Source organism: Physeter macrocephalus, unplaced genomic scaffold, assembly GCF_002837175.3.
Source record: "Physeter macrocephalus isolate SW-GA unplaced genomic scaffold, ASM283717v5 random_172, whole genome shotgun sequence".
In the NCBI taxonomy this organism is placed as follows: domain Eukaryota; kingdom Metazoa; phylum Chordata; class Mammalia; order Artiodactyla; family Physeteridae; genus Physeter; species Physeter macrocephalus.
The window spans coordinates 81,753-100,000 of record NW_021145443.1 but is presented as its reverse complement, the minus strand read 5'-3'; the positions used below and the strand labels follow the sequence as shown (position 1 = coordinate 100,000).

The 18,248-nt window shown below is 48.5% G+C and overlaps 1 protein-coding gene across 1 annotated transcript; it reads left to right on the top strand.

Annotated features, from left to right (window-relative positions):
• The first annotated feature begins 68 nt into the window (after positions 1-68).
• LOC102991445 (mRNA export factor RAE1) lies at positions 69-8,625 on the top strand. The gene is made up of 7 exons (XM_028484300.2): positions 69-296; positions 764-835; positions 1,868-1,975; positions 4,283-4,389; positions 4,474-4,549; positions 5,135-5,329; positions 8,163-8,625. Exons 1-7 carry the CDS (start codon positions 267-269, stop codon positions 8,247-8,249), a joined length of 675 nt encoding a protein of 224 aa, XP_028340101.1. The 5' UTR covers positions 69-266; the 3' UTR covers positions 8,250-8,625.
• Positions 8,626-18,248: the final 9,623 nt, after the last annotated feature.

Sequence of the window (18,248 nt, the reverse complement as noted above, 5' to 3'; positions counted from 1 at the left end):
TCAAATTAAATTTTGTTAGAATGGAAGGTAGATACATGCTCTTGATGCTACATTGAATGTTTCGGTCATGGGGAAGGACTGAACTATCCTTTGGTTTTTGTTTGGTATGACCTCAGTATTTAAGGTTCCTTCTCTTTGAATTTCCAGAACCAAAGCTGTGTAGCATATTATTACATTTACCTTGGTGTATTTTGGTTTTATCTTGAAAGCACGATGCTCCTGTTAAAACTATACATTGGATCAAAGCACCAAACTACAGCTGTGTGATGACCGGGAGCTGGGATAAGACTTTGAAGGTATAATATACTGTTGAGGGACTGCATGGCCTGACCAAGACTGGCATTTATTTTGTTATTATTTTTAAAAATTAATTAATTTTATTTTTGGCTGTGTTGGGCCTTCGTTGCTGTGCGGGGGCTACTCTTCATTGGGGTGCGGGGGCTTCTCATTGCGGTGGCTTCTTTTGTGGCGGACCACGGGCTGCAGTAGTTGTGGCACACGAGCTCGGTAGTTGTGGCTCGCGGGCTCTGGAGCTCAGGCTCAGTAGTTGTGGCGCACGGGCTTAGTTGCTCCGTGGCACGTGGGAGCTTCCTGGACCAGGAATTGAACCCGTGTCCCCTGCATTGGCAGGCGGATTCTTAACCACCGCGCCACCAGGGAAGCCCGACATTTATTCTTGCACTATTTGGACTTTAGCCCTGAATGATCACTTACTGGGTTTTTTTTTTTTTTTTTTTTTTTTTTTTTTTTTTTTGTCTTTTAGTTTTGGGATACACGATCATCAAATCCTATGATGGTTTTACAACTCCCTGAAAGGTGTTACTGTGCTGACATGGTAAGGAATTTTGAACTTAATATTAATTATTTCCTTTAAAAAAAAAAAAAAGGCACTTCTTACCTTATGATATCTTGCAATTAGAGGGTAATGTAAAAACCCTTCAAACTTTAATAATAGATATGGGATGTAGTTTGGAGTGCCTCAGTCGTCTTAAATCTGTAGATTTTTGTGTGCATATGTTCCAGGATTACAGAAAACTAGATGTCACATTTTTTTAGTCACTTGTATGAACATACGCAGATAGCCACGTGCCATACTGTCCCCAGAATGACATGCACTGTGTGGCTGTAGGAAGACTGGCAGTAACTTTGTGGTGTGGTGCTAGAGCTTTGGTGACTGTCTCTGAGTGAGCGGGATAGAAACTAAAGAACTTTCTCTGTTGGTTTAGCAATAAGTTGAAGTTTTATACCAACTGCCCCAGTAATTCCACTTTTAGGCATTTATCATGAGAAAAGTAAAGATGCAAATGTTTTTTCTCTATAATATAGTAAAACATGGGAAGTGACCCAGTGGGCCAACAAGGCAGACATGGTTAAGTGAACCGTGTGGTGGGTTCATTTGAGGGAGTGTTGGCTATGTGGCCACCGCTAGTGTTTTCTGGAAAATGTGCGGGGCGGTGCTCACCGGACACGCCTTGAGTAAGGGGTCAGCAGTGCATAGAAACATACATATACACACCTGTATGATGTTCAGGAAAAAGACGGGGCTTAACATACCATGGTGCTAACAACAGTTCTCATTTGATGGGGTGGTAGAGGTGATGTTCATTTCTTCTCTATTTCTCAGCACATTTTCTAAATGTATATTTTGTAGTTTTAAAACACGAGTCTTTTAAAAAGATATGAATGTTCTACTTTCAAATACGATTTCTCTAGGTTACCTTGAAATGTGACAATATCGTTGAACTGTTAAACTTGAAAAAGAATTCAGACTGACTTTTGCGACTTTAAAAAAAATTGATCTAATACTTTGGTATAAAAAAGAGCACAGTCCCCTTTAAGCATGTGTCTGCTTTCCTGTGTTTCCCAGATATATCCTATGGCTGTGGTGGCAACTGCAGAGAGGGGACTGATTGTCTATCAGTTAGAGAATCAACCTTCTGAATTCAGGAGGATAGAATCTCCACTGAAACATCAGGTGAGTCACAAGTCAAATCAAGAAGCTCGTATTTAGCACTTGTCGTAGGCAATCTGGCCACGTGGCCACACATGGAAACCGTTGTACTTTCAGACATTCAAAGGGGGTGAATTTAAGGATATAAACACAAGTATTCAGTGAGTAAATGCCGTCTTCTGCAAACGTCCCCCGGGTTTGCCGCGTGCTGCTGAATGGGTGTGCACCTCGGTGGATTGGTTCCATCGTGAATCCACAGCCTCCGTCTTTAGCTTGGTCTTCACCTGCCACAGATTCCTAGATCTCCTTCACTCTCTTCAGACCCCTGGACGCTCCCTCCGAGAACGTAGAAGCTGATGGTTGGGAACTTCCCCATCTTCCTCCCGCTGCATCTAGAACTCTGGCTATACCTGCATCTTCCCTGCCTTTTCCCAGCTCTTAGGTGAGCCTTCTCCGGAGCCTTAGGCTGTGCCTCTCTCCTGTATCTCATCTCCCCTCTTTTTGTACTTCATTGGCACTGAACCAGGCTCAAGTCCAATCCTAGGAAACAAGCCTCTTCTGACCCCCACACCCTCTGCCACCTCCGTCCCTTTTTCCCTTTGAAGTCAAGTAAGTGTCTTACGTGAGCTTTCTTGGTTCCCTTACCTCCCATTCATCTCTCACCCTCCTTTGAGACTTCTGCCCCCATTACTCCACTGAAACTGTCTCTGGCATGGCCACTGATGGCTTTCTAATCAGTAGCTCCAGTGGATACTCATCTTACCGTGGCAGCAGCATTCGCTGCTGTTCTTATTACATATTCTTAAAACTCTGTCCTTGGTTTCTGTAATGCCAGCCTCTTACGTCCTGCCTCTCTGGTTGCTGCTTTGTCTTCCTTGCTGGTTCTTGCTGCACGTTGAGGTTCCCCAGGCGTCTGCCCTGGGCCACTGCCTTCTCTACATCTGCCGGCCGTTGCTGTTGCTTAGGTACGCCTTGTGGGCTGGAGACTTGGATCCCCAGCAGGCCTTGCCTCTGTGCTCCTGACAAGGACATCCACAGTCTGACAGCTCCTTTGCATCCTCCTCATGTCTCAGCCCAAGAGCATCCCGTGCCAAACCCAGGACCACTTTCTGCAGATCATGTTACCTCTCCTCAGCATCCTCCCTGCTCATTCTCCCCAGGCTACGTACATATACATATGTGTGTGTGTGGTATATACGTACGTGTAGATTTTACTCATCTTGTTTTTTGTGACTAGAGCATAGACTCAGTGAGAGCAGGGATTTTGTGTTCATTGCTGCCTCATTCCTGGCACCTGGAGCCAGGCCCGAATAGACGGCATTCTGTGTTTGCCGAGTGAGCAGTCTTTACCTGCCCCTCCGCACCACCCCAGCCTGCTCTTCCCCGTGCGCTCTGCATCTCACTAAATGGGGCCTCCGCCCCTTAGTTGTCTAAGCCAGAAGTCAGGAGTCATCCTTGGTTCCCTCTCCCTCCTTTCCTCCTCTCCCATCTCGTCAACCACCAAGCTTGCTCCTACCCTGCATGTGGTTTCAGATCTGTTCATTTCTCTCCTTCCCTCCATCCACATTTAATGCAGCTCTTCTTGAATGACAGTAAGAATGTGGATCTGTGCTCCTTTCCCCCCCCGGAAGCTGGGCCGTGGGCTGTTTCTTTGGGGTCTTCTGTGGAGTCCAGGAAACCCTCCTTTGGACCCTCAAACTCAGTGTTGGATTGAGTGCAGTGTCTGGCTTTTGCATAGCTTATTCACGGTTTGGAAAGTTCTGGCCGTGTCCACTGTATGCTTGACCCTTGGTCCCCCATGCTCCACAGGCAGACACTACTTCCCTTTTCCAGTTGGGGATGTAGAGGCTCTGGAACATTGGGTGACTTGCTAGAGGACACTCGCCTAGTCGGTGGGCTGTGAATCAAAGTGACATGTTCTCCCGACCCACCAGGGGGCCAGCGCCAGAATAGGACCTGGCGGGCCTCTGAGGGCCGCGTGCCCCGCTGCAGTGACAGCAGGGCCTTCAGGGTGGCAGAATAGGACCTGGCAGGGCTCTGAGGGCCGCGTGCCCCGCTGCAGTGACAGCAGGGCCTTCAGGGTGGCAGAGGGAGGACTGTGCCTGGATGGAAGCACTTGGTCCGAGGTTTGTTCATAAGATCACGTGACTGCGTAAAAAGAAAATAATGCTTACTGGAGGAATAGAAATTATTTTCTTTACCATATTTGAGAAATACTGTTTCTGGTTCTTTCAAAACCCAAAAATGGGGTAAAAGCTGTTTACAGTCACATTAGTTATGGAATGTTACAGCTTACATTGTGATGATATACGTTTTTCCCCCCAACTGTAGCATCGATGTGTGGCTATTTTTAAAGACAAACAGAACAAGCCGACAGGTTTTGCCCTGGGAAGCATTGAGGGGAGAGTTGCCATTCACTACATCAACCCCCCAAATCCGTAAGTGAGGCCTGATCAGCTTGAAGATTTTCACTTGAGGCTTTTTTTAAAGAAGGAAAACTAAGTTGGGCCTTTGTTTTTCAGTGCCAAAGATAACTTTACCTTTAAATGTCATCGGTCTAACGGAACCAACACTTCAGCTCCTCAGGACATTTACGCGGTACGTTTTTAGAAACTGTAACCCTGAGAACGTGTCTAGAAACTAGACTTGGAGGTGGGTAGCTGAGTCATTATGGGGTCAGAAAAGATCACCGTCATTGTGTGTGTTCGCGTGCAGAGATAAATGGCTTACGTGAGAGGTTTCAGTTTTCTGTTTTTATGAACATGTTGACCGTCTTCGTTTTCTCTGTTTCTGAACGCAGGCTTAGGAGTTTTGGGGAGCGACTTCCACCTCTATGAGTGCTGGTAGACAGTTGATACACTTAGCTAAAACCGAGAAATTGCTGTTTGCTGAAAAAGAAAAAGGCAATTTCCTGAGGTTCGCTCCTTGGTGTCACTAGCTTACATACTTAATAACCTCTGCTGACTCGTGTTTCGGACAAGAGATGAGATTCAGTCCTGGGCTGCCGATTGGTTCAGGAAGTGGGGCTAGTTTCTCCTGTCATCAGCGGGCCGCCAGCTCTACTGAACTGACGGCCTGTTCCATTTTGTGTCCTGACTGAACCAGGAAGCCTGCATTGGCGAAAACCTGACTTCTCCTCCGCCTCTGCCTCTGCCTCTCATTGTACATATCCATCATTTTTAGGTGAATGGAATTGCGTTCCATCCTGTTCATGGCACCCTTGCAACTGTGGGATCTGATGGTAGATTCAGCTTTTGGGACAAAGATGCCAGAACAAAACTAAAAACTTCAGAACAGTTAGATCAACCGATATCGGCTTGCTGCTTCAATCACAATGGAAACATATTTGCATATGCTTCCAGCTACGACTGGTCAAAGGTGAGAATTCCCAAACCTGCGTTGGGCCCCTTCAGGCAGCAGAGCCAGGCTCTGGAGTCGGAAGGCCTCCCCAGACACGCTGTGTGTCTGCAAATGGCATGTCACCGTCACCTGACTGCAAAGGGAACAGCAGGGCCTCCCTCTCATCCTTTCCCTGAGAACGTGCCCACGTCAAGTGCTTGGTCAGTGTAAACCCAGCGGCCGCCACTCTGGGGGGTCCAAGTCATCCAGTGATGCCAGGGGTTGTTGGGCGAGAGTGAAGAGGGCTCAGCAAGTCTGTGGGCCTTCCACCAGAGGCATTGGCTCTTTGCTTGTTTGCTGTGTGGGGAGGAGGGAAGTTAGGAACTGACAGGGTCCTGGCTGTGTTTTGGAGTCATCCCAGTGTGATGGTGAAGAGAGCAGACCTGGGTACTTGGGTTCCAGAGCCGTGGTGTCTTTCTTGTTCACCTCCACACATGTCTGTCTTCACTGGCCCTGCCCACCTCCCTTCCCCGAGACACAACACACATACAGCACACAACTCTCTACATCCCTCCCCTCCCCCCCCTCCCCCTCCCCCAGCTTCCTCGCTGTCTGTGCTGGGCACCGGTCCATCCCTTCCTCTTTCCTTCACAAAGCCCTCCCCTTGGTTTCTCTGACCTTTCTGTTGTCTGTTACATTCCTACTCCTGACTGCTCCTTGCCATCTCTGCTGGCTTCTGCTCTTCTGCCCACCTCTTGTACGCAGGCCTTTTCCTGTGGTTCTCCTTTGGGTCCTCCAGGCGTGTCTGCATTCACGAAGCAGCAGCTCTTCTAGCCTAAGCTGGTGACTCTTACATGTCTAACTTGGCTCCTGACCTTGCTCCCCACTTCTTCCGGTGTCCCAGTCTCAACGGGATGTTCGCCCCTGGCTACCCCCTAAGCACCTTAACTTAGGAGATCAAAATCCGGTGGATTCCCCCCCCCACCACACTTTACCCTCCCGCTTGCTGCTTCTCCTGTGTTCGTTCCTCTTTGAGGCAAACACCTCCTAGTCAGTGGGGTGTCGGTCTTGGAGTCGCCTTTGGTTCTCTTTCTCAGAAGAGCTGGGCAGTCACGGAGTTTGTCCACTTCACCTGCGGTACATCTTGCCCGCTCAGCGCATTGTTGTGATGCCTGCTCAGGCCTGTGGGAGGCGCACTCTCTCTGAGCATTTGCTTATGTGAGCCGCGTAGCTGCCTTTTTTTTCCAGCAACTTTACTGAGTTGTAATTGAAAGGCAGTAAATTGCACACATTTGAAGTGTAGTTTGATCAGTTTCAGTATCTGTGTATATACCCCGGAAACCTTCACCACAGTCAGGAGAACATACATTTTTATCTTCCCCAAAAGTTTCTGTGTGTATCATTGTAATCCTTTCCTTCACGCACACATTGATCTGCTTTTTGTCATTAGAGGTGAATTTGCGTTTTCTAGAATTTTATATAGGTAGCCTCATATACTGTGTACTCTTTTTTGCTGTTGAGTGTGTCACTAGTTTGTTTTTTTACTGCTGAGTAGTATTCCATGGTGTCTGGATGTGTCACTGTTGGTTTATCCATTCACCTGTGGAAGCCACGCACTCAGTTTTGCAAAGAGTGTACTTTTTTGGTTCTGCCTGGCTGGGGTTGGAGCCAGATTGTGGCCTGAGGCCTCAGTTTCCCCGTGGGCCTCTTCGATGGATCTCCTCTTCTTCACCTGCTCAGCCTGCAGCCGCATTAAAACTCCATGTTTAACTCACATCACACTCATGGCTCTGTGTGTTTCAGGCGTTGAGAAAATAGTTGTAAATTGAAAGCAGTGTAAAATCAAAGCTCATCGCTTTGAATGTTACTCAGAATTAATTCATCTGAGCAATTAATGTCAACTGAACCGTGGCACACTTAAATTATAATCTTTTAACTTTCTTAGTTGAAGGACGGTTATCCCCACATATGATTAATATTATTAGCTTGTTGCTTGAGTGTAACTGTTCCGAAAAGCTGCACTTTGTGTATTACGATGAGACTTAATGGTCATTGGGTGAGCAGAACTTCTAGAACTATCTTGGTGTAACTGTCAAGGAGTGAGAATAAAGCATATCATTGCACTGCAGGCGGCAGAACGCACCCAGAGGCGCTTCCCACCTCCTTGTTCCAGGCCTTTTGGTAACCTCGGGTCTCCACTCATCTGTCTTACCCACACCACTCTGCTGTCTTCCTGTCATTGTCATTGTCACTTAGCTTTGTGGCTGCCATTCCTTTCCCTGTGGGACAGTTTTCACAGGCCTCAGCTTGTTCACAGCCCTTTCTAGCCTGGCCTGAGCTGGGTGCTTCCGACTCCCCCAGTGTCACACAGCCCCCCTTCCTCCTCAGCACAGGCGCAAGCAGACACGCTGACACCTGCACTTCACCTCCCTCCGCGTCTGGGGTGGTGCATCCTGGGACTTGCCCTGCTCCCTGTGACGTCACAGACCAGACGTCTCCTGTGCTGAGAAACCTCCAGCTCATCCTCCGCCATCCTCCCCTCCCTAGCCTGTGCTCATTGAGGGGGAGTCATGTTGACATTACAGCGGTGGAAGGTTGACAAAAGTCTCAGTGCTGAAAAGATAAATATGTAGAAGATCATCCTTCTAAGGGGCACACTGAAGACATTTCCACCAAGTCCTTAACCTTTACTCTGAGGATTATAGTTTTTGTTTAACGTTTGACTTTTTTTCTCTCCAATTTACCTGTTTTATTCCTCCAGAGAGATTACACATCATGCATGGAGCACAGGACTTGGCATGTTAAAAGTGCCCACAAAACGCTAACCTGATTTTTAATCAGTTTTTAAGGTACTGTTTTTTTTCCCCTTTAGGGACATGAATTTTATAACCCCCAAAAGAAAAATTACATTTTCCTACGTAACGCAGCCGAAGAGTTAAAGCCCAGGAATAAGAAGTAGTGGCTGGATGGAGACTTGTGGGTTGTCCAGAGTTGTCTTCTCTCCACTTTGCCTCGTCTCTGTACGAATTTGGGTCCCAGCTTTCGGTGGGTTGTCAGCCATGGATATGGATTTCAACCCCTGGAGAAAACGATGTCATTGTTCAGCAGTCCGGAGCCTGGCGGCCACGGTGACTGTCCATCTCTCCATTCCACTGCCGGTTACAGGTTTCGTCTGTAACTCTAAGGGGATTAAAATTATTATAGAAGTTCTTAGATTCATGTGGGCAACTGCCAGGTATTTTGCAGTGCTTCGTTCAGCAGTGTGTGTATTAGAGAACATTGGGAAACATTCTACGAGCCCTGTACTGTATTTTGTAATAAAATATTTAGAAGATTGTCTACTAAGCTCCCTTTGTCCGTCTCTCCCCTTGCCCCCACCGTAAGCTCTGAAGTGGTTGCCCTGCTCAGCATCATCATTGGTTTTTGGTTTGTGATTGCAGATGCCCTGTGGGAAATGCAGAAATTTTGCCCCTTAGGAGAGAGGAAATCCTGAGCTGGGAGTATTTCTGCTGTGTGGATTGTCTAGCAGCAGTCTCTCCAAGCATTGGTGGGCAGAGTTTGAATGTATTTTTCTTTTGTTTCCTTCATTCCTGTCTTGGACATTCCAGTGCTTTTCAGTTCTGCAGGGCAGATGTACTGGTGACTGGAACAGGGGTGTTCCTGTTCTGAGTGACAGGCCTTTGTGGACAAAGCCCAAGTGGGTGATGCATGTGTGGCCTTCAAGTTAGAACCCAAGTCCCCTGCATGGGAAGTACTTGGAGCTGGTGCCCCCAGCAGCCATAGATTTGGGGTGTTGCCTTTTTATTTCATGTAGTTCAAAATTCCTGATGGGTAAGTATCTGAAATGAGAGCCTGTTGTGTTTTAACCCTGCAATCCCAAATGCTTTTTCTGCTTTACTCTTTGGGGCTGGTGTGTAAATTAACTTCCTGAGTGTGGAGCTCTGGTATTGATAATACTGTAAGACATGTTTGCCTACTCTTAAAAGACAAAGTTTTCTACTGAAAGACATTGCCAGCACTCAATGGTTTAAATTCTTTGGTAGTCAGATCACAGATGAATTCAGACCATTAACTCTCTGGTTCTTTTTTTTTTTTTTTTTTTTTTTTTTTTTGTGGTATGCGGGCCTCCCTCTGAACTCTCTGGTTCTTTTGGTCTGAAAAGTTTTGTTTTGGGTTGGTTATTTTTTTTCTTTTATTTTTTTGAGAGAGAGGGAAAGGCAAGTGCACTAGAAAAGTCTTAATATTCAGGTTAACTGTTTACAGCTAACTTTTTCCTTCCCTTTATGAATCAGCCCTGCAGCTCTGTGATCTGTGTGTATCGGCAGATACGGCGAGTAGGAAAGATTGCCATGAGGAGAGCCAAGCTCTAGCCAAGCTCAGGCTATCTCAGTAGCCGACGTTCGTTGGAGGTGAGAATAAATGGATCACTTTTAGTTTAGCCGCAGTTTTGTTACTCTTTTTTTTACAAGCTAGTGACTGGCTATAGTTGAAAATGACCACAAAATAGTGAGTCTTAAGTCATGAGCCTTTTAGAGTGTTCTTTTCCAAGACTGGGCCTTGTCACATCACCAAGGGGATAGTTTTTCTAATTGGCAAATTTAAAACATTTGCTTAAGTCCAGGGTTGGACTTGGGGTTCCCAGAAACCAGGAGTAAAGTAAGCTCCTTGCTGGGAGATGGGCTGAGTTCTCTGTCGGCCTAGAACCCAGAACATAAAAGTCTGCTGTATTTTTTCTAATGATGAACCTGTAAATATTTGTTGAAGTCATTAAACTTCTTAAGATACTTGTTCTCCTGTTTCCTAAAAGGTATGTGAAGTCTGAGGAACTCTCCATCTTCAACATCCTCATCCCTGCAGGCACCAGTACTATATGTTGCATACAGTAGGTGCTCAATAGGTAGTCATAAATTTGATGGCATCTTCTAGTTTGGAAAGATACAAGTGTAATCTTGACTGTGCTTTAATAAGTGTCAAGTCATTCTGCCGTTAAAAATTTACACCCAGTTAAAAATAGAGTTCCTGCTTTTGCTTAAGGTGGAATATGTAAACCTCATGCAGAAGACAAGTTTTGTTTTCACTTTTTTTTTTTTTTTTTTTTTTTGGTGGTATGCGGGCCTTCCTCCGCTGTGGCCTCTCCCGTTGCGGGGCACAGGCTCCGGACGTGCAGGCTCAGCGGCCATGGCCCACGGGCCCGGCCGCTCCGCGGCATGTGGGATCCTCCCAGACCGGGGCACGAACCCGGTTCCCCTGCATCGGCAGGCGGACGCGCAACCACTGCGCCACCAGGGAAGCCCCTGTTTTCACTTATTTTTTTTCCAACATTTTTAGTGACCATATATCTACCACCTAGATTCTACAGTTAACTTTGCTTCCATTCAGTTTTCCACTTGGTTTTATTAGGCTTCTTCTCGTCCCTATTTATAACATAACATTCTTGGTTAATTGTGGACACGATCATATTAAAATGCTGCTCAGGACCTCCATGGTGGTCCAGTGGTTAAGACTCCGTGCTTCCATTGCAGGGGGCGTGGGTTCGATCCCTGGCTGGGGAACTGAGATCCTGCATGCCTCATGGTACAGCCAAAAAAAAAAAAAACGATGCTGGACAAGGTGTCCTTACGGGTTTTCCCAAACCTGAGTACAGGGAGGAGCACCTCTCTGATCCTGTTAACGTTTGGTCTGACCCGGGTTCAGAGGGGCAGATCCTGGAAATGTCAGGGAACTGTGGTTCTCCGTGTGTGAGCGCAGGTCTGCAGGCCCGCGTCTGAGCCTGCCTGGGAGAATCCCGCTCAGGCAGGGGGGGCCTTCCGAACCCTCCCTGCCCAAGGCTGCCTTACTGACGTCTTCATCTGTCACCAGCCCTGGACAGGAGGATGCAGGGGTGGGGTTGGGTGGAACTGTGTGTGTGCCCGACTCCCTGCAGTGAGGGACTGCTGTCCTTGCAGAGAAATGGCGGTTCCAGCAGGGGAGGAGCTCCTCAGAGGCGGGACCCTGCGCTGGACGGCGGGTGTCAGTGCAGCTTCCCGGGCAGGCTGAGCCACCGCTTCCACTGGTATTTACTGATTTTTCTTTAAATCGATCCACTTCTTGAAAACATAGTTACCTTTCAAAAGTAAATTTGTTGTTGCTATAAATTTAGAGAAAAAATTTCAGGATATGGAAAACTAATATCTCTTGCCCAAGGTATTATAGAAAGTAACCATAAAAAATAATATAGTGAAAATAAAGCAATGAAAATGAGACAGGAAATAATACAATGGAAGTTAAAACGTACACCTGAAAGTCGTCTTCAAGGTGCAAGCGTACCTCGCTGGAAAATTCTGCAAAGGTGACATTATTCCATGTGTTCTAGGCTACTTGGTGGAGTGGAGGGATACTTTTTTTTATTCAAAATTTGAGTTTCCTTTTAAGGAAGGGTTCTGTCAGAAATGAACCTTGAATGCATATAGGAACATCTAAGCCAGCAATTTCCAAATTAAATCATGACCCATTCATAGGTGGTACAATGACTGTAGTTGTAGCATTTTTTTAAATGGAGCCACAAAAGATGACAGAACCCACTCCAGTACGTTGCATACAGTAATGGTAAGTATTGTTTTGCTACCATTACATGTGTATATATGAATCTATGCATGTATGTATATTTTAATAATATCAGAGATGGGCATTTTTCTCTGTCCCTTTTACTTTTTATATGGTTTAGGGTGAGTTCTTGAGGTTCAATAATAACCTCAAGTAGTATTGCCTGAGTACCAGTCATAAGTATGTCCTTGCGTTCTCCCCAGAATGGGAGGGGTAATTATATCAATTCTAATGTGACATTTGAAATGCCTGTACAACGTTATAGTTACGAACATGCACTCAGAGTTGGATTGTCTGTCTTCACATCCCAGCTCTGTCATTTACCAACTCTGCGACCTTGAGCATGTGATTTAAACTTCTCTGAGCCTCAGTGACCTCATCTGTAAAATAGGAGACTTTAAAAGTAGCTACCGCAAAAGGTGGGTGTATTTAAAGAGGTAATGCATGCCAAGGGCTTCTGTGGCTGGCACGTAATAAATGCTCCAATGTCAGCTGCTGCTGTTGTAACTTCAGGGGGGATGGCGTCGGTGGGAAGTTTCCTATCCCACGGAGCCTGGTGGAATGAAAACGTCCCTAAGGATTGTCGCAGGGGGAGGCTGTGTTTCAGTGTGGCCAGCAGATGGCGCCAATGATGCCAATGGCAGTATTGGGGACAAGGTTCTGTATTCAGTTTCACCGACTTCAGTTGATTGAAAGAAGTGGCATGTTTACTCTCCGTTTGCTGCTGTTAGTGAGCTTGTCAAATAGTTGGAAAGTGAAGTCAAAGATTATCCTTCTAGAAGACTATTCTTTAAAATAATACACTTTTATCTTTAGAAGATTGATGGCCTCCTTAGGAAATGCTGAAGGGGACAATTTTTCAGTGGTCAGATTCCTGACTTTTCTACTTAAAATTTAATGTCCCCATTGGTTTCCTCCTGGGACATTGAAGCCTTGTTGTGTGGGGTGCGGGGGGCTCTGAGCACCTGCTCACCCTTTAGCATCCCTGCCCTGGCTTGGGAAGGAAAGATTCGGAAAATCTCCATCCCACATGGGTATTGGAGGCAAACAGGCCATTTTACAATGAGTTTCAGTAACTTTGGATGCTCTAGGCCTCTGCGTGACTAGTCAGAATTGAGATGTAAATGTAAAATTTGGCACAGAAGATATCAAAAAGAAGAATGTAAATATCTCATTAACTTCTTATATCAGTTATATGTTCAAATAATATTCTGGATGATAAAATTAATTTCACCTGATCATACTTTTTGTACCTCTGGCTCCTAGAAATGTAAATCTACTGCTCGCAGTGTATTTCCCTGGGGCATTGGGGCCCCAGGCCCTCTGACTTTCTGTAGGTTTCCCCACTCATCACATCATATGTTAAAATACACCCACATCCCTCCTTAAATACACATTCTTGCTGCAAATTTTCTGAAAATTTTTGTTTCATGTGTTACTTCTGAAATTATTTGGTAGTCCTTAATTCACACTTGGCATTAATTTCTTAATGATCACCTTGAATACCAGGAAATTTCTCATACATGTTTTCTGACAAATTTTTGGAACACTAAGCCATTTGATAGTATTACATTTGTAGACACAATGAAATGTTAATTTTGGGTGGTGGTTTTTATATTTTGAAGCCAATTTCCTCTCTCTCTCTCCCTCTCTCCCCCCCTCACCCCCTCCTTCTCACTCCCCCCTCTCCCCCTCTCTTCTTCCACCCCCAGACACTTTTGTAGGCCCTTGAACAAGCTGTATAGCCCCAGTCATTCGGTCCACAGTGCCTGGTGGGAAATCTCTCGGGGCTGCAGTGTTTAGGAAAGGCAGTTTCAACACAAGCGTCCTATTTCCTTGAGAGGTGCTGGGTTGATACCCAGAGAATGCCACTGTTTCATAGGTCTGCAGGGTGCCCTGCTAAGTGAGGTTACCCGGATTTCACAGATGGTGTTGAGCAGAAGGTGGGAGTAGGTGGCAAAACCATATGGCTGTGGTTTTGAGTTTTTAATCACAACAGGTGTTATGTCACCAAAAGGCAAATGGAAGCAGAGTAAGTAACGTTGTAGCCTTTTGTATGTAAGTCTATTGTGAATTTTGCATTGATGTATGTTGAGAAATATTCTTTAAGGTGACGGCCATTTCCAAAGCAAATAAGAAAAACCTGTTACACACTTGCTGAAATAATAAGTCAGCCCCTAAAAAGCAACTGGTGTGCATTCTTTTGGTTTTTTTCCCCCAGGTGTGGGGCAGAGGCGGTGATGGGGAGAGGAACTGGACACAGTACTAAGAAGAAACTGTCAATCCCCAGCATCCCATGGATCCAAATCAGCGCCGCCCTTTGGGTCACCATGGCCACTGACAGTGCTGGGTCACCCCCGCCCCTTCAGTTTCTCTTCCTCGTCACTGGTCAGCAGTGACGGTCTCTCCTTCTGCTTTTGAGTCTTGAATTTAGATGTGGCCGGGAGCCCCTGGGTACAGTGTCAGCACTGCTCCAGGTGAGTTTATGGGCGTTGGTCACTCACCAGATTTCACAAGGCTGCCTGGGGACTGGGAGGGGCTGGCAGATGCTCCCTGTGACCCGGGCTTCCGGCCAGGACTCGCTGCTTGCAGTGGAGTCGAATCCCGGCTCCTCCTGACCCTGGGCGCCTCCTCGGCCACCATATCTGCCATCATTTCCACTCCCTCACAGATCTTTCTGACTCCTGGGTTGGCCCTTAAAACAGAAGTGCAATGGAGGCCGATTCTTTTCTGAGAGTGGAAAGTACCCGCTGTTCTCAGATCAGTGCGTGTCTCCTGGTGCCAGGGCCCAGGGACGCCCCCAAGGCTCTTCAGCTCTCGGACTTCATGTGACACGAACCTGTTCCTTGGCCGCATCAGTGGGACTCCGCAGTGAGGACCTTGACCAGTGCGGAAGGCCCCGAGCGTGATTCTGGTTAACAACTCAGTCGCCTGCAGATGCAAAGAAGGTGTTTGTCATGGGCTGAGTTGTGCCCCCCCCATTATATCTTGAAGTCCTAACTCCCCAGTACCTCAGAATGTGACTGGATTTGGAGAAAGGGTCTTTAAAGAGGTGATTAAATGAGTTGACTAGAATGGGCCCAAATCCAATATGACTGGTGTCCTTAAAAGAAGAGATTAGGACACAGACACCACAGAGGAAGACCATGTGATGACACAGGGAGAAGACGGCCGTCTGCAAGCCGTCTTGCAGAGAGAGAGGCCTCGCAAAAGCCAGCCCTGCCCACACCTTGATCTTGGACTTCTGGCCTCCGGAACTGTGAGGAAATAAATTTTGGTGGTGCTTTGTCACAGCACCCTGAGCTAAGTGTTCCCAGGTAGCCATGTGAAGTTCAGCTGTGTGACAAGGTGTCCCCCGTGGAGTAGAGCCCACGTTCACGTTGCACCTACAGGAACCGTCACACACGCTCCTGGGCTCCCAGAGCAGGTGGTTTGAGTCACCTGCCAGGCTGCATCTGCCGGGGCAGGGTCTCCCACCAGCGCTCACTGGGAAGACGGCTGCCAGCAGGGAGGCGCCCTCCCTCCCGCTGCGGGGACAGGCTGGCCCTCATCCCAGCGGTGCTTCTCGAGGAAGCCTGGGGATTAGCCGCACACACGCACCATCCGGGGAAGGTGGCTCCTGCTGGCAGGGCAGGCTTCCCAGCACACCTGCTGGCCTGGAGAGCACCCAAAACTAGGACACACGTAGCTTCCGGGTGGGATGGGACTGACTGTTTAGTCCACATTTCCACACCAGCAGTGGCCGCTCTTCTAAGGCTGACAGAGGTGGTGTCCCAAGGTGTGCACTGACACACCATCATCAGTCCCCAAGGCGTCCCTTGCTTTCCATGCCACCTCACAGGGTAAGAGGGACTTTGCAGATGTGACCAAGGCCCTGGGCCTTGAGATGAGGAAATTATGCTGGATTATCCAGCGGCCCAGTGGAGTAGAAAGGGTCTTTAAAGTGGAAGAGGGGGGTAGAAGGGAGAGAGCGTCAGAGAGATGCTGTGGGAGAGACACGACTCTGAATGTGGAGGAGGAGGCCACGAGCTAGGAGTGCAGGCAGCTTCTAGAAGCTGGAAAAGGCAAGCAAACGGATTCCCTCCTGGAGCCGCCAGAAGGACCACCCCCTGCCTACACCTTGACTTAAGCCCCGTGAGACCCGTTCTGGGCTCTGACCTCCAGAACTGTAAGAGAATAGATGTCTGCTGCTTTAAGCCATAAAGTGTGGGCACTGTGACAGCAACAACGGGAGCTAATGCAAAGGGGTCCTTACCTGGGACCCATAGATCCCATATGTAGAGCTCGGGGTCCGTGAAATGGAAGGGGGAAGTGTTCATCTTCAGCAACCAGAGTCAGACCGAGGCGCAAAGGAGCCACGAACTTGGCCGGGGCCCCACCGCCAGCAACAGCTGTGACCCAACCACGGAGGCTGTAGCGCACCGTGTCTCTGACATCCTGACACAGCCGTCTTGCTCATCAGGCCTTCAAAACTACAGGCTCACTAGCTGGATCTTATTGCTTAATGCATTAGTAAAGGAGCACATGCTTGCTTTTAACTATTTTAATAGCTGTGTTTTAGTATGATTGTTTTCCTAGGCATTTTATTAAGTGTCTTAGAAGACCATCCGTCTGAGGAGGGTCCTTCAGTCTCAGCAGACTGCTCAGGGCTCCGTGGCCTACACAGAGCTGTGGGCCCCTGGGAGGGGACATGACTTGAGGAGGCTGGGCCCTTTGCCTCTGGTTTGGAGAGCAGGGAAGGCATCTTGAACAAACGGATGTGGGACTCTGCCCCAGGGCACTGGGGAGCCACCAAAGCAGCACACGTGGGAGGGCTGCCAGGGTCCCTGGAAACTGATGCGTGCCTGGTGAAAAAACCAAAACTGCAGGAGTTCGCATTTACCAAGCTCCCATTCAGTGTGAGGACGAGCTCAGCACTCTGTGTATGATCTCACTGCAGCCTCACCGAAGCCCTATGAGGAAGTCCCTGTCGTTATGCCCATTTTACAGCCGAGGAAACTGAGGCCCAGAGGGGCGTTGGCTAGCAAGCACGTGATGCGTGCAGGACACAAGTGTGGCCTGCCCTCGCCCCGAAAAGAAGGGGGAGGGACTTCACTACCTGACAGGGAGGATCAGAGAGGAGCCCAGGGGTCAGGTTACTCTCAGAAGCTGAAACAGCAGCGCCCAATCCGCGCCCGGGCGAAAGTCTCTCGCGCTTCCTCTTTTGGTTCGCTGTGTCGGCGTTTTATTTCAAGGCTCCTCGGGCCTCCGCCGTTTTGGGTGGAGGTGGGTGCAGGTGGCCTGCACGGCCCCAGCTGCAGCCCAGGTCTGGGATGCAGAGGGGGCTGCCCAGGCTTGACTCCACAGGAGCACTGCGTAGCCTGCATCTCCGTTAAGGTAAACAGGCTTTGGGGATCCCTCCACGTTCCCAGTCTCAGTCTTCTGGAGTGTGTTCATTCACGCATTTGTTCCTTCACTCGGCACATCTTTACTGAGTGCTTTCCATTTGCGAGGCCCTGGGTACACGGCAGTGAACAAAGCAGCCAGCAGCCCGTCCTCCTGGAGCTGACCTCTCGTGGGGAGGCGGTCCACAGAGAAACAAACAGATGTATAAAGCAGGGTCGGGTAGGGACACGAGCTTTTGAGGGATGCTGGAAGAGAGGCCTGGATGGAGTCCGAGTTCCAGGCCCTGGGAGCATCCAGATCAGCGACAGCAGATCCAAACACCAGGCCAGCTGCCTTCCAGGACAGGCTGGGAACTGAGGATCTGTGTCGTTCCTGGGGCTGCAGCCAGATGCTGCCTCTGAGATGCAGGTGGGGATGGACGGTGGGGTCTCAGCCTGGCTACTCGCTGAGTGAAAGGGTCCAGACTCAGGAGACGGCCAGAAGGGGGGGGGGGGCAGGGAAGGTGGGCGCGGGTTCCATTCCCAGCGGGGGTTGGGAGGGAAGGGTGGGACCGGACATAAACTGGGGATGTTTTAAGTGAAAGGATCCTTAGTTGTAAACTGGGGATGTTTTAAGTGAAAGGATCCTTAGCTGGACCCCCACTTTTCCCAGCTGAGCAGCTGAAGCCCAGAGAGGTACAGGGCTGCTTCCCAGTCCTGGAATGACCTTGGGGAGTCCCAGGACCCTCACGTGGTTCTGAAGGCCGTTCCAAACCATGAGTCTGACAGCCGTGATTCCACCCGCTCAGGGCTCTGGCTTCCTCTCCCCTCCGGCCGTGCTAGGCTTCTGGGGCTGCTGCAGCATCTGACCATGAACTGGAAGACTTAAGACAACAGAAATTTACTCGCTCACAGCTCTGGAGGCCAGAAGGCCAAAGTCAAGGTGTCGGCAGGGCCGTGTTCCCCGTGAAGGCACTAAGAGGGAAGACTGTCCCCTGTACGCCTTTCGGTGC